The 11,884-nt window shown below is 44.3% G+C and overlaps 1 protein-coding gene across 1 annotated transcript in view; it reads right to left on the bottom strand.

Moving 5' to 3' along the window:
- Positions 1 to 1,716: 1,716 nt before the first annotated feature.
- Positions 1,717 to 11,884, bottom strand: part of atp13a1 (ATPase 13A1) — a 42,394-nt gene continuing 32,226 nt past the window's right edge. The window contains exons 18-24 of the mRNA XM_061982040.2: positions 11,697 to 11,793; positions 11,441 to 11,625; positions 11,256 to 11,370; positions 6,821 to 7,160; positions 6,631 to 6,742; positions 2,266 to 2,409; positions 1,717 to 2,190 (exon numbers count right to left, since the gene is read on the bottom strand). Of these exons, the coding sequence (XP_061838024.1) occupies positions 2,080 to 2,190; positions 2,266 to 2,409; positions 6,631 to 6,742; positions 6,821 to 7,160; positions 11,256 to 11,370; positions 11,441 to 11,625; positions 11,697 to 11,793 (1,104 nt within the window). The 3' untranslated portion in view covers positions 1,717 to 2,079. The remainder of the gene's footprint in view (positions 2,191 to 2,265; positions 2,410 to 6,630; positions 6,743 to 6,820; positions 7,161 to 11,255; positions 11,371 to 11,440; positions 11,626 to 11,696; positions 11,794 to 11,884) is intronic.

The following is an 11,884-nucleotide window of genomic DNA, read 5'->3' as shown; positions in this document are numbered from 1 at the left end:
TTCGTTCGCGAACGTCACATCTCTAGAACATACTTGCCAAACCTCCCGGATTTTCCGGGAGACTCCCGAAATTCAGCGCCTCTCCCGAAAACCTCCCGGGACAAATTTTCTCCCGAAATTCAGGCGGAGCTGGAGGCCACGCCCCCTCCAGCTCCATGCGGACCTGAGTGACGTGTTGACAGCCTGTTCACAACATTGCGTAAACAGCAATGTTGTGACACTTTTAAACATGACAATACTGCCATCTACTGTACATGCATATGTGACCCACCCATAATGTGTCACATTTTTGTGTTGATTTATTTATTTTATTTTGTGGTTTGAATTCATTTTTGGAGCTGTCATTCCACATTTATCAGTATTCACATTGGTCAGTAGGGGGCAGTAGGGCGTTTCTTCCCGATTGAATGCTATCACCTGCAGACCGGAAGTGTCTTGTCATTCTGATGAGCGCGACCAGTCTGTGAACAATTGAAACATCCTGTGTGCTTTTTCCTCCTGTATAACAGGTTAGTTTTGGTGAATCAACTCACTGAATAATATCCATGTGATCTTTATAAGTTTAAGTACACATTCTGATGGTGGAGCCTAACTCTAAAGTGTTTGTGAGTTGTAGTTTGTATTTGTGAATGAATCCAGTGCACAGCTGCAGTAATCAATACAAAAAGGCGACTGAGTGCGCAATGTTTATGTAGGAACTTCTGATCCTAAATCAGACTCCCAAATTAGAGCTTCCGTTTTCTTATTGATTTTATAATGTATATTTGTATAATGTGTGTGTTCTGAAATAGTGACAGAGAATAGAACAAGGATGGCCAATTCAACCCTTAACTCAACAATGAGTAGATGAGTGTTATGTGTGTGTATATGTGTAAATAAATGAACACTGAAATTCAAGTATTTCTTTAAATATACTGTATATATATATATATATAAGTAATAAAATATATATATATATATATATATATATATATATAGCTAGAATTCACTGAAAGTCAAGTATTTCTTATATATATATATATATATATATATATATATATCTTAACCACGCCCCCCACCTCCCGAAATCGGAGGTCTCAAGGTTGGCAAGTATGCTCTAGAACGTAGTGCATTTGGAATATTGTAGATGGTTTGCTCATTTATGGCAGACAATTGTCACGCCCCTAAAAAAAAATTGGCGTGTGTGCCTAATTATTGCACAATGGATCATATGACAAACTATCAGGTTGTTGAAGTGGAAGTTCCGGTTTGCAGCTAATTTGAGGTAAATTGTGCTGGAATGAAAATAGTTACGAGCATGTTGGTCGCTTCGATTGCTGATACAAGTGCGGAAATTATGTTGACTGAAGGAACCGATCACTAGCAGCATGAATAACATCATTTACATACCTGAGGCTGGAAAATATGCTTAATTGCGATCATGCAAATTGTGCCTTATTTACTAAATGTCTATTGTATGTGCTAAACTCATAGCAGCTGGACAATTATATTTATACGCGTCTTGGAGTACAGTCAATGTGCAATGTGTTTCTTTCACTTTAGCTGCTGCTTCATTATTTTTCAGTGGACTATTTCAAAGAAAAATGTATCAACTAGAGTCACATCATCATTAATAATTGTAGCGCGAGTAAAAAACTAAACTCAAGACCCACGTTTCGACATCAAGGCGTGTCCCCTGAGGTGTTTGGGTAAAATCAGTCTCTTACAGACCTCTCATACTTTGTAAGTCTTTTTATAAGTCTGTTAGAGATGTCTTTTTACAAAATCAAGGAGAGTACCCCCACACCCCTCAAAAAAAATCCTAAACACTTGTTAATTCTCCTGGAGAATGTCCCTTTTGTATCTGTCACTCAGCTGGCACGGTCTTGCACTCAATACTGGTTTCTTCGTGGTCTTGTGCGGACTTGGGGAGGGACAGATAAAGGTTTAGGGAGGTGCGGCAGGGATCAAAACATTGTTGATGGTTGACCGAAGAATGGGAGTGTACAGTACTGCGTGCAGTATCATTCCTCTTCCTTTCTAAAGTCTTCTCTCCCTTTACAGTGGGTAAAGGCAGCGGGTGCTGATGGCAAGGAGAGTTCAAGAAGGCACCCTCAGAGTTCCTTTGCCCAGCAGGAACTGCAGGACGCGGTCCACCAACAGGGCGGCGGCAAAGTCCACCACCAGAACCTGGGCGATGATCATTTTGAACTGCAAGGGAAAAATAAAGTGCACCGTTAATATCAGACTGAAGCACCAAACAATGAACAAAAAAAGAGATTATACCTCAGTTGGAATATCCACAAGGGCAAACTGTTCGTTGAATTCGGGCGAAGAACCAGTGAGAAGTGCCACAATAGCCAAGCCGGACAGGGCGATGCTCCACAGTAGTGGTCTGTTCTCGCTGAGAGACTCCATGAAAGGGTGACCCTGTCCAGGAGAACAAAGCACTCGTATTATTATAATAACAAACTGAATTAAAATAAAATATTCCTTAAAATTGTAGGATGGCTACTGAAAAGCTGACACGATGCCACAGAACATGTAAGAATGATGGAAAAACGTGGTAAGACGTTTTAAGACCCAGCGAATACCCTGGATTAGGATTGAATTGTTTTTCAAATTTCAGGCAAATTGATGCACTTCTTTTCAGTTACAGGGACAAAAAGAATGTTAAAAAAAGTTATTCTTTAGTTTTTTTGTATTATTTAATGCTAGTGGGGGGGGGGGGGGGGCGTGGCCTGCGGGCCTGCCGCGAAACAGGGTGTGCCCGGACCGGCTTCGAAGACAGCGACGGGTGAGTAGATGGCCCAGATGGGCCTTGTTATCTAATCACCTGTCGCCTTTATTAGCAGCAGCCGGGATGAGACACGTCGTTGGGAGTTGGGAGCTGGAGAGAGAGCGAGAGCAAGACGCCTAAAAAACACTGCTGAAAAGCAATTCCAGACTGATGTAATAAAAAGATTGTATTTGGAGATATCCGACAATATCGGACTGCCGATATTATCGGCCAATAAATGCTTTAAAATGTAATATCGGAAATTATCGGTATCGGCTTCAAAAAGTAAAATGTATGACTTTTTAAGACGCCGCTGTGTACACGGGCGTAGGGAGAAGTACAGAGCGCCAATAAACCTTAAAGGCACTGCCTTTGCGTGCCGGCCCAGTCACATTATATCTACGGCTTTTCACACACACAAGTGAATGCAAGTCATACTTGGTCAACAGCCATACAGGTCACACTGAGGGTGGCCGTATAAACAACTTTAACACTGGGAACCCACACCAAACAAGAAAGACAATCACATTCTGGGAGAACATCCGCACCGTAACACAACATAAACACAACAGAACAAATACCCAGAACCCCTTGCAGCACTAACTCTTCCGGGACGCTACAATATACACCCCCCCGCTACCCCCTACCCAAATACCCCGCCCACCTCAAACTCTTCATGCTCTCTCGGGGAGAGCATGTCCCAAATTCCAAGCTGCTGTTTTGAGGCATGTTAAAAAACATTATGCACTTTGTGACTTCAATAATAAATATGGCAGTGCCATGTTGGCATTTTTTACATAACTAAATAACTAAATGTGCTCTGTGGTCATTTTAAATGTGATCATTGTAGTCATTTTGATTAAAAAAAGTCAGCTCAGACTGTTTTATTAATTTTAGTTTTGTAGGTTAAAGTGGTTTATATATTGTGCTGAGTTAGTGTTGCTGATCAATTTTAAGTTATTATTTATTGAATTTACTTCATTTAATTTTTTTTTAGCATCTAATGGTTTAAAGGGGAACATTATCACAATTTCAGAATGGTTAAAACCATTAAAAATCAGTTCCCAGTGGCTTATTATATTTTTCAAAGTTTTTTTCAAAATTTTACCCATCACGCAATATCCCTAAAAAAAGCTTCAAAGTGCCTGATTTTAACCATCGTTATAAACACCCGTCCATTTTCCTGTGACGTCACATAGTGATGCCGATACAAACAAACATGGCGGCTAGAACAGCAAGGTATAGCGACATTAGCTCGGATTCAGACTCGGATTTCAGCGGCTTAAGCGATTCAACAGATTACGCATGTATTGAAACGGATGGTTGTAGTGTGGAGGCAGGTAGCGAAAACGAAATTGAAGAAGAAACTGAAGCTATTGAGCCATATCGGTTTGAACCGTATGCAAGCGAAACCGACGAAAACGACACGACAGCCAGCGACACGGGAGAAAGCGAGGACGAATTCGGCGATCGCCTTCTAACCAACGATTGGTATGTGTTTGTTTGGCATTAAAGGAAACTAACAACTATGAACTAGGTTTACAGCATATGAAATACATTTGGCAACAACATGCACTTTGAGAGTGCAGACAGCCCAATTTTCATCAATTAATATATTCTGTAGACATACCCTCATCCGCGCTCTTTTCCTGAAAGCTGATCTGTCCTGTTTAAGGGACGGCGTGAGCCAAGACATCCAGAGGGTTTAGCTCATTTGTCTGCGGGAACAAACTGCCGCCATTGCTTGCCGTGCTAGCGAGGTCCTTTGTCCCTGAATTGCTCACACACTCCGGCAGATTCAATGGGGGTCTGGCGGCAGATTTCTTTTGACTTTATGGTTGGAAATGCATCTGCTTTGAGTGTCGCAGGATATCCACACATTCTTGCCATCTCTGTCGTAGCATAGCTTTCATCGGTAAAGTGTGCGGAACAAACGTCCAATTTCTTGCCACTTTCGCATCTTTGGGCCACTGGTGCAACTTGAATCCGTCCCTGTTCGTGTTGTTACACCCTCCGACAACACACCGACGAGGCATGATGTCTCCAAGGTACGGAAAACAGTCGAAAAAACGGAAAATAACAGAGCTGATTTGACTCGGTGTTTGAGAAAATAGCGGATTGCTTCCCGATGTGACGTCACGTCGTCATCGCTCCGAGAGCGAATATTAGAAAGGCGTTTAATTCGCCAAAATTCACCCATTTAGAGTTCGGAAATCGGTTAAAAAAATATATGGTCTTTTTTCTGCAACATCAAGGTATATATTGACGCTTACATAGGTCTGGTGTAGAGATGCGCGGTTTGCGGACACAACCGCGGAGTCCGCGGATTATCCGCGGGTCGGGCGGTTGAATTAAAAAAAAATTAGATTTTATCCGCGGGTCGGGTCGGGCGGTTGAAATTAAAAAAAATTAGATTTTAAATAGATTCAGGCGGGTGGCAGTTAAACCAATTCGGAAATATATATACATAGTTAAATGTTGTTACCCACATACGAAAAACGAGCAGGCACCTGCAGCATATGCCACAACAGAAGAAGAAAAAAAAAAAGAGATGGACACTTTTACGGAGCGGAGAAGGGACGCCTCGCCGGGACCGAGGCCCCTTCCCCCGAGAGGGCCCCACCGGGAGCCGTAGCTGAGGTGATCCGCGAGAAGGGCCCGACGCACGTCCAGGGTCACCACCGCGCCCACCGCACCGACACCCCGCCTCGTCCGCCTTCGCCGCGGCCGGCGTCACGCGCAGCAGGTAGGCAGCTTACCTGCCCGCCACCCCCGTGGCCGGGGGCTCGTAACAGGGGTCACTCCGCGCGCTCCGCCCGCGCAGCTTACCTGCCCGCCACCCCCGTTGCCGGGGGCGCGTAACAGGGGTAAACTCCGCGCGCAGTGCGCTCACGAAGGGGGTGGGGCTCACCCTGGTGAGCCGAGTGGGCCACTTTTGGTAAGCAGAACTGGCGCTGCGGGATGAACCGAACGCCGGGTTAAGGCGCCCGATGCCGACGCTCATCAGACCCCAGAAAAGGTGTTGGTTGATATAGACAGCAGGACGGTGGCCATGGAAGTCGGAACTCGCTAAGGAGTGTGTAACAACCCACCTGCCGAATCAACTAGCCCTGAAAATGGATGGCGCTGGAGCGTCGGGCCCATACCCGGCCGTCGCCGGCAGCGAGAGCCGCGAGGGCTAGGCCGCGACGAGTAGGATGGCCGCCGCGGTGCGCGCTGAAGCCTCGGGCGCGAGCCCGGGTGGAGCCGCCGCGGGTGCGAGGGACATCGCACCTCCACGCGCTTGGAGGTGCGCTCAGCGCGGCTCCCAGATGATTGCGCACTGGTGTGCGTCTGGGCCGTGACAGCGTGGCACGCGAATGTCTCTGCTGCATTGGATCAGTCTCCTTTCTTTAACAGGCAAAAGCTTTATAACCTCACTAATGCCTTGCATCGTCTATATTAGATATATAACAACGGGCGGGTGCGGTTTTGATTAAATGTTAGATCGGGTGGATGGCGGATGGTTGACGACTTTTGTGATGCGGTTGCGGATGAAATAATTGCCTATCCGCGCATCTCTAGTCTGGTGATAATGTTCCCCTTTAAGTCAGGTCAAAAATGTTTAAAGTTTAAATTAGGATTGAATTGTTTTTCCAAATTTCAGGCAAATTGATGCACTTCTTTACTGTTACAGTGACAAAAAGAATGTTAAAGTTATTCTTTAGGTTTTTTTTGTATTATTTAATGTTAGTAAGGTTACAATGTTAGAAAAGTTATACTATTTATAGCTGCGGTGTAGGGTGAGGGAGGCGCAAAATGCTTTCTTCCTGGGGGGGGCGATAGCATAACATGCATTCACACAACCAATAACAGGAAAAAAAACTCAATACCTTGTAGTTAATGGCAAAAGTAGCCATCTGCATAGCCATGGACATGATATAGACGGTGCTGTTGATTAGGCTGGGTTCAAATTCTTTGTACAGGTCCACAAACCGATCCTGTCTAGAAGACAAATAAAGAGATGTGATATTTAACTGGATGGAGCAAAAAAAAAACCAGAGACTCAGGCTGCCCCCTCACCTCGGCGGACTTCTGCTCTGCGCTTCTTTGTACAAAAAGACCAGACTGCAGAAGTGGACCGCAAACTGCAGCAGCACCGTCAACACGGTGTAAAGATTGAAGATGTTGGGTAACGGCCGTTCCCGGGACAATGTTTTTAGTGGCTTGGACCGAGAGATGAAGAGGAAGCATCCGGCCAACAGCAGACCCTGCAGGGTGGCCTGGAAGTCGCTGAATTTGACCCCCTCAAGGTAGAGCACCGACTGGCTGTAGGCGAGCACCAGGGCATTCAGAGCCAGGATCTTGAACATCTGTAGCGTTGTGACCAACGTGCAGCGGCCTTGCTTGATCACATGACAGACTAGAGGGAGACAAAGAGCATTTATAGTTGGTATAGAGCAGGGGTGTCAAACTCATTTCAGCTCAGGGGCCACATGGAGGAAAATGTATTCCCAAGTGGGCCTGACGGATAAAAATCATGGCACGATAACTTAAAAATAAAGACAACTTGAGATTGTTTTGTTTAACCCTTGTGTAACGTTCATATTGTTGTTACTCAGCCAGCGTTTGTGGGTCTGACGGACCCGTTGCATTTTGTGGCTTTTAATGCCTCACAATCAAACACTTTTATGTTAAAATACTGAACAGATGTTTACCTTATCCCAATAAGACCCACAAACGCTGGCTGAGTAACAACAATATGAACGTTGCACGGAAAATTTCTCTGCCAGTTTCTGCATCCCACAGGGATTCTTCTTTTGTGTTTCTGTACCTGCGGTTCCCACACAAGGTTGCAACATTGTTTGTCAACACTGTCTGCTCTCATTTTCTCGCACATTTGACCCTCTGATGTTCTGTGTACCTACTAGAGATGCGCGGATAGGCAATTATTTCATCCGCAACCGCATCACAAAAGTCGTCAACCATCCGCCATCCACCCGAACTAACATTTAATCAAAACCGCACCCGCCCGCCATCCGCCCGTTGTTATGTATCTAATATAGACGATGCAAGGCATTAGTGAGGTTATAAAGCTTTTGCCTGTTAAAGAAAGGAGACTGATCCAATTCAGCAGAGACATTCAATGCGTTCTATCTTGTTTTAACATCCTGTGGCACTCTTCTGGGATCACGGCGGACGAAACTGCTCATGCTCAGGGTGTTTGTGGAGGTTCGGGGTTTTGCACAAATGTGATGCACCATGTTAGATGTCCCGGTTTTGTGACTGACGTAGACATAAACAGCGTCGCAGCTCTTGCAAATCACATAGCCAGCATTACTATCATCCTGATTTACAACCTCATAAAAACGAGTCCACGCTGAACTTTTCTGGCCTTTTTTTCCCCTGGTCTTTAGTATTCCCTTTTTTAGTTTGTCGCGTACCACGTTTGCATCTCTTTTTTTTTTTTTCTTCTTCTGTTGTGGCATATGCTGCAGGTGCCTGCTCGTTTTTCGTATGTGGGTAACAACATTTAACTATGTATATATATTTCCGAATTGGTTTAACTGCCACCCGCCTGAATCTATTTAAAATCTAATTTTTTTTTAATTTCAACCGCCCGACCCGACCCGCGGATAAAATCTATTTTTTTTTTATTTCAACCGCCCGACCCACGGATAATCCGCGGACTCCGCGGTTGTGTCCGCAAACCGCGCATCTCTAGTACCTACACTCTGTCCTCCTCCTGTCTAGGCCTGCTGTGTGTGTGTGTGTGTGGTACACAGAACATCAATTTCCACACTTCTATTAGTCCCGGGTCCAGTGGACCCGGACATCTTATATGTAATAGAAATGTGTAGGCGGGGTGTATGGTGTGTGGTCATTAAATATGTATTCTGATATATGTTCTTCACAGAAAATGAGCCAAAATCAGTGAGTCTCAGTTTGAAAAATTAATTAATTGTATCATTTTTCTTTTAATAAAAATGAAAACGGGTCCCACAGACCCGAACACCACACAAGGGCGCAAGCACGTCCTGAAAATGTAGAAATCATATGTTTTGGAGGTTTTTTTAGACTGACATGTTGTGGTTAATGGTATTCTATCTTCATTTGTCGTTATTAATACTTTCAGAATGAATTATGTGATAATATTTAACAGTCCATCCATCCATCCATTTTTCTACCGCTTGTCCCTTACGGGGTCGCGGGGGGTGCTGGAGCCTATCTCAGCTGCATTCGGGCGGAAGGCGGGGTACACCCTGGACAAGTCGCCACCTCATCGCAGGGCCAACACAGATAGACGGACAACATTCACACACTAGGGCCAATTTAGTGTTGCCAATCAACCTATCACCAGGTGCATGTCTTTGGAGGTGGGAGGAAGCCGGAGTACCCGGAGGGAACCCACGCAGTCACGGAGAGAATATGCAAACTCCAAACAGAAAGATCCTGAGCGCAGGATCGAACCCAGGACCTTTGTATTGTGAGGCAGACGCACTAACCCCTCTCCACCGTGCTGCCCTATTTAACAGTCAAATAGGTCAAATTGAGTCTGGCAGTTTTAAAATGCATTGGTGTTAATTTTTTAATTGATCAGAAGATGAAATTAACAACACAATATTAATACTTTCAGAATGAGTTATGTGATGATATTCAACAGTCAAATAGGTCGAATTGATTCTGGCACTTTTAAAATGCTCTCATTGGTGTTCATTTTTAATCGATCAGAAGATGAAATTAATAACAATGTTAAAATCAAATTACAGGATCTTATTAAGGTCATTTACTCATCTTCCTCAACTGATGTTGTAAAATGTGCTTTATTCTGTACATACGTAGCATCATCTTTAACAAAACTTTTGAATTTAGACTCTTTTCGTTATTCACACATGAAGTTAGAAGGGGATAATATTTATGTGCGCCCGGAAAATCCGATAATATCGGACTGCCGATATTACCGGACTGCCGATATTATCGGCCGATAAATGCTTTAAAATGGAAAAAATCGGAAATTATCGGTATCGGTTTCAAAAAGTAAAATGTATGACTTTTTAAAACGCCGCTGTGTACACGGACGTAGGGAGAAGTACAGAGCGCCAATAAACCTTAAAGGCATTTGCGTGCTGGCCCATTCACATAATATCTACGGCTTTTCACACACACAAGTGAATGCCCCGCATACTTGGTCAACAGCCATACAGGTCACAATGAGGGTGGCCGTATAAACAACTTTAACACTGTTACAAATATGCGCCACACTGTGAACCCACACCAAACAAGAATGACAAACACATTTCGGGAGAACATCCGCACCGTAACACAACATAAACACAACAGAACCAATACCCAGAACCCCTTGCAGCACTAACTCTTCCGGGACGCTACAATATACACCCCCCGCTACCTCCCCCCACCTCAAATCATAATCAAATCAAATCAACTTTATTTATAAAGCACATTTAAAATTTACCACAGGTGTAGCCAAAGTGCTGTACAATGGGCAGGTTAAAAGATAATACGAATACCAAGCAAACACAACACAACACAAACAAAACACGATAAAAAATAAATAAATAAAATAGAATAAATAAAAACATAAAAAACAGGTCCACAGCATGTGTATTATGGGGCGCCATTGCAGGATGGATATCACTCAGTGTTAAAAGCCATGGAATAAAATTATGTTTTTAAGAGATTTAAAAACAGGAAGAGAGGAGGCTTGTCTAATACTCAGAGGTAGGTCGTTCCAGAGCTTGGGAGCAGCAGCGGCGAAAGCTCTGTCACCTCTAAGCTTCAGCCTTGTGTCAGGGACCGTCAACAGCAGCTGATCGGCTGATCTTAAGGATCGGGTGGGGCAGTAAGGCTGAAGGACAACCTGCCATGTTGGCATTTTTTTCCATAACTTGAGTTGATTTATTTTGGAAAACCTTGTTACTTTGTTTAATGCATCCAGCGGGGCATCACAACAAATGTACCGTATTTTTCGGACTATAAGTCGCAGTTTTTTTTCATAGTTTGGCTGGGCTCCAGTGCGACTTATATATGTTTTTTTCCTTCTTTATTATGCATTTTCGGCAGGTGCGACTTATACTCCGGGTGCGACTTATACTCCGAAAAATACGGTAGGCATAATAATGTGTTAATTCCACGACTGTATATATCGGTATCGGTTGATATCGGAATCGGTAATTAAGAGTTGGACAATATCGGAATATCGGCAAAAAAGCCATTATCGGACATCTCTACCTATTACCAACAACGTCTTTGACAGTCAAGTTAGAAGGTAAGAATCCACATTGTGTATCACTACTATCACTAATAAGCAGTTCCAAACATGGAAGTGTTAGCTCTATCTTCACACTGCACATAGCTCAGCATTTTTATACTGAGCAAACTCATCTTGCGGGCCGGACGAAAACCTGTTCGTGGGCCTGATCCGGCCCCCAGGCCGTAGGTTTGACACCCCTAGTATAGAAGCAGCCTAAAGTTTGGACCTTTAATATTTGTGACTCACTGCACTGTATGGATGAGAGCTTGGAGGTGAAGGGGGCGGCGATGGAGGCGTCGCCCAGCTTCACTATTTGCACCTGATCTTCTTCCAGCTCCCGCAAGACTTGACTGATCCTCTCCTGTGAAAGAACTGCGACTTTATTATATGAATCAATGACAATAGGACATCACTTATGTAATGGCACGCACTTTTTGTGCAGCGAGCTGCTCCTCTCTTTGGGCCATCACTCTCTGTCTGGCCCCCCTGGAGCTCAGTTTGCCCCCCGAGTAGACCGGTAGCGAGGGTCGAGGGTCTACTGCGGGCGCCTCCTTGTCTCTCCCACGTCTTCTTTTTTCAGGCATGCGCTCAGGGGCGTTGGCCAGCAGCGCCACACCTGTGTAAAATACACGTATGATAAATACGACAACAAAACCGTACGGTGACCACTAAATAGAAGTTCTTTACCTATGTGAGCATGTTTGAGAGCGCCGACGTCATTTGTGCCGTCGCCGCACATCAGTGTGACATAACCCAGCCCTTTGAGACTCGTGACCACAAATTCCTAAAACAAAGCAGAATATACAAGAAGTTGCACAAGGTGGTTTCTGTTTTCACATAGTTAATACCATTTTTGGTTTGTGTAAATATACATT

Source organism: Nerophis lumbriciformis, linkage group LG24 (assembly GCF_033978685.3).
Source record: "Nerophis lumbriciformis linkage group LG24, RoL_Nlum_v2.1, whole genome shotgun sequence".
Lineage (NCBI taxonomy): Eukaryota > Metazoa > Chordata > Actinopteri > Syngnathiformes > Syngnathidae > Nerophis > Nerophis lumbriciformis.
Note: the sequence above shows the minus strand (reverse complement) of the source record. Positions and strands in the feature narration are given on the sequence as shown.